The sequence below is a fragment of the Heptranchias perlo genome, unplaced genomic scaffold (assembly GCF_035084215.1).
Source record: "Heptranchias perlo isolate sHepPer1 unplaced genomic scaffold, sHepPer1.hap1 HAP1_SCAFFOLD_131, whole genome shotgun sequence".
Taxonomy (NCBI): domain Eukaryota; kingdom Metazoa; phylum Chordata; class Chondrichthyes; order Hexanchiformes; family Hexanchidae; genus Heptranchias; species Heptranchias perlo.
The window spans coordinates 1,409,962-1,412,394 of NW_027138548.1; the positions used below are offsets into that span (position 1 = coordinate 1,409,962).

A 2,433-nucleotide genomic window follows, 5' to 3' on the forward strand; every position below is an offset into this window, starting at 1 on the left:
CCCCTGCACAACACAACAATCTGAATGAATGGAGTTCACCCCTGAACTGTGGACGATCTGAAACAATGGGAGCGCCGAGGGGCCAAAACCAGCTCAGCACCGGACAATCAGACTTAAACAGCCCACTGGAGTCCCGAACCACGCGGGCCCGGGGCGGGGGTCGCACACCACACGGGCCAAGGGCGGGGGTCCCGAACCACACGGGCCCGGGGCGGGGGTCCCGAACCACACGGGCCCGGGGCGGGGGTCCCTAACCACACGGGCCCGGGGCGGGGGTCCCGAACCACACGGCCCGGGGCGGGGGTCCCGAACCACACGGCCCGGGGCGGGGGGTCCCGAACCACACGGGCCTGGGGCGGGGGTCCCGAACCACACGGCCCGGGGCGGGGGTCCCGAACCACACGGGCCCGGGGCGGGGGTCCCGAACCACACGGCCCGGGGCGGGGGTCCCGAACCACACGGCCCGGGGCGGGGGGTCCCGAACCACACGGGCCTGGGGCGGGGGTCCCGAACCACACGGCCCGGGGCGGGGGTCCCGAACCACACGGGCCCGGGGCGGGGGTCCCGAACCACACGGGCCTGGGGCGGGGGTCCCGAACCACACGGGCCCGGGGCGGGGGTCCCTAACCACACGGGCCCGGGGCGGGGGTCCCGAACCACACGGCCCGGGGCGGGGTCCCGAACCACACGGGCCCGGGGCGGGGGTCCCGAACCACACGGCCCGGGGCGGGGGTCCCGAACCACACGGGCCGGGGCGGGGGTCCCGAACCACACGGGCCCGGGGCGGGGGTCGCACACCACACGGGCCAAGGGCGGGGGTCCCGAACCACACTGGCCCGGTGCGGGGGTCCCGAACCACACGGGCCTGGGGCGGGGGTCCCGAACCACACGGGCCCGGGGCGGGGGTCGCACACCACACGGGCCAAGGGCGGGGGTCCCGAACCACACGGGCCCGGGGCGGGGTCCCGAACCACACGGGCCCGGGGCGGGGGTCCCTAACCACACGGGCCCGGGGCGGGGGTCCCGAACCACACTGGCCCGGTGCGGGGGTCCCGAACCACACGGGCCCGGTGCGGGGGTCCCGAACCACACGGGCCCGGGGCGGGGGTCCCGAACCACACGGGCCCGGGGCGGGGGTCCCGAACCACACGGGCCCGGGGCGGGGGTCCCGAACCACACGGGCCCGGGGCGGGGGTCCCGAACCACACGGGCGGGGGTCCCGAACCACACGGGCGGGGGTCCCGAACCACACGGGCGGGGGTCCCGAACCACACGGGCGGGGGTCCCGCACCACACGGGCGGGGGCGGGGGTCCCACACCACACGGGCCCGGGCCGGGGGTCCCGCACCACACGGGCCCAGGCAGGGGGTCCCGCACCACACGGGCCCGGGCCGGGGGTCCCGCACCACACGGGCCCGGGCCGGGGGTCCCGCACCACACGGGCCCGGGGCAGGGTCCGGGCTCGATCCCTGGTCCGTGTTGATCAGCCAGGAGGGGATCCCCCGGCTTCAACTGTCTGGGGGGTGGGGGGAAAATGGAGGGATTTTCTTGACGACTGTCCAGCGACCCCTCAGAGCAAATAGACAGGAGGGGGGTGGGGGAGTAAATAGACGGGGGGGGGGGGAGTAAGTAGACGGGGGGGGGGAGGGGGGGAGTAAGTAGACGGGGTGGGGGAGGGAGGGAGTAAGTAGACGGGGGGGGGAGGGAGGGAGTAAGTAGACGGGGGTGGAGGGGGAGGGAGTAAGTAGACGGGGGAGGGAGGGAATAAGTAGACGGGGGGGGAGGGAGTAAGTAGACGGGGTGGGGGGGGAGGGAGTCAGTAGACGGGGTGGGGGGAGGGAGGGAGTAAGTAGACGGGGGGGGGAGGGAGTAAGTAGACGGGGGGGGGAGGGGGAGGGAGTAAGTAGACGGGGGAGGGAGGGAATAAGTAGATGGGGGGGGAGGGAGGGAGTCAGTAGACGGGGGGGGGGAGGGAGTAAGTAGACGGGGGGGGAGGGAGTAAGTAGACGGGGTGGGGGGAGGGAGGGAGTCAGTAGACGGGGTGGGGGGAGGGAGTCAGTAGACGGGGGGGGGAGGGAGTAAGTAGACGGGGGGGGAGGGAGTAAGTAGACGGGGTGGGGGGAGGGAGGGAGTCAGTAGACGGGGTGGGGGGAGGGAGTAAGTAGACGGGGGGGGGGAGGGAGTAAGTAGACGGGGGGGGGAGGGAGGGAGTAAGTAGACGGGGTGGGGGAGGGAGGGAGTAAGTAGACGGGGGGGGAGGGAGGGAGTAAGTAGACGGGGGGGGAGGGAGGGAGTAAGTAGACGGGGGGGGAGGGAGGGAGTAAGTAGACGGGGGGGGGAGGGGGGGGAGTAAGTAGACGGGGGGGGGAGGGAGTAAGTCGACGGGGTGGGGGGAGGCAGTAAGTAGACGGGGGGGGGGAGGGAGTAAGTAGA

At 73.6% G+C, this 2,433-nt stretch overlaps 1 protein-coding gene across 1 annotated transcript; it reads right to left on the reverse strand.

The window, feature by feature from the left end:
- Positions 1-93: 93 nt before the first annotated feature.
- On the reverse strand, positions 94-1,516 carry LOC137308470 (basic proline-rich protein-like; the record flags this gene model as incomplete). The annotated part of the gene is made up of 1 exon (XM_067977163.1): positions 94-1,516. A coding segment is annotated over one exon (1,423 nt), but the record flags the coding sequence as incomplete, so codon positions are not given.
- Between the last annotated feature and the right edge of the window lie 917 nt (positions 1,517-2,433).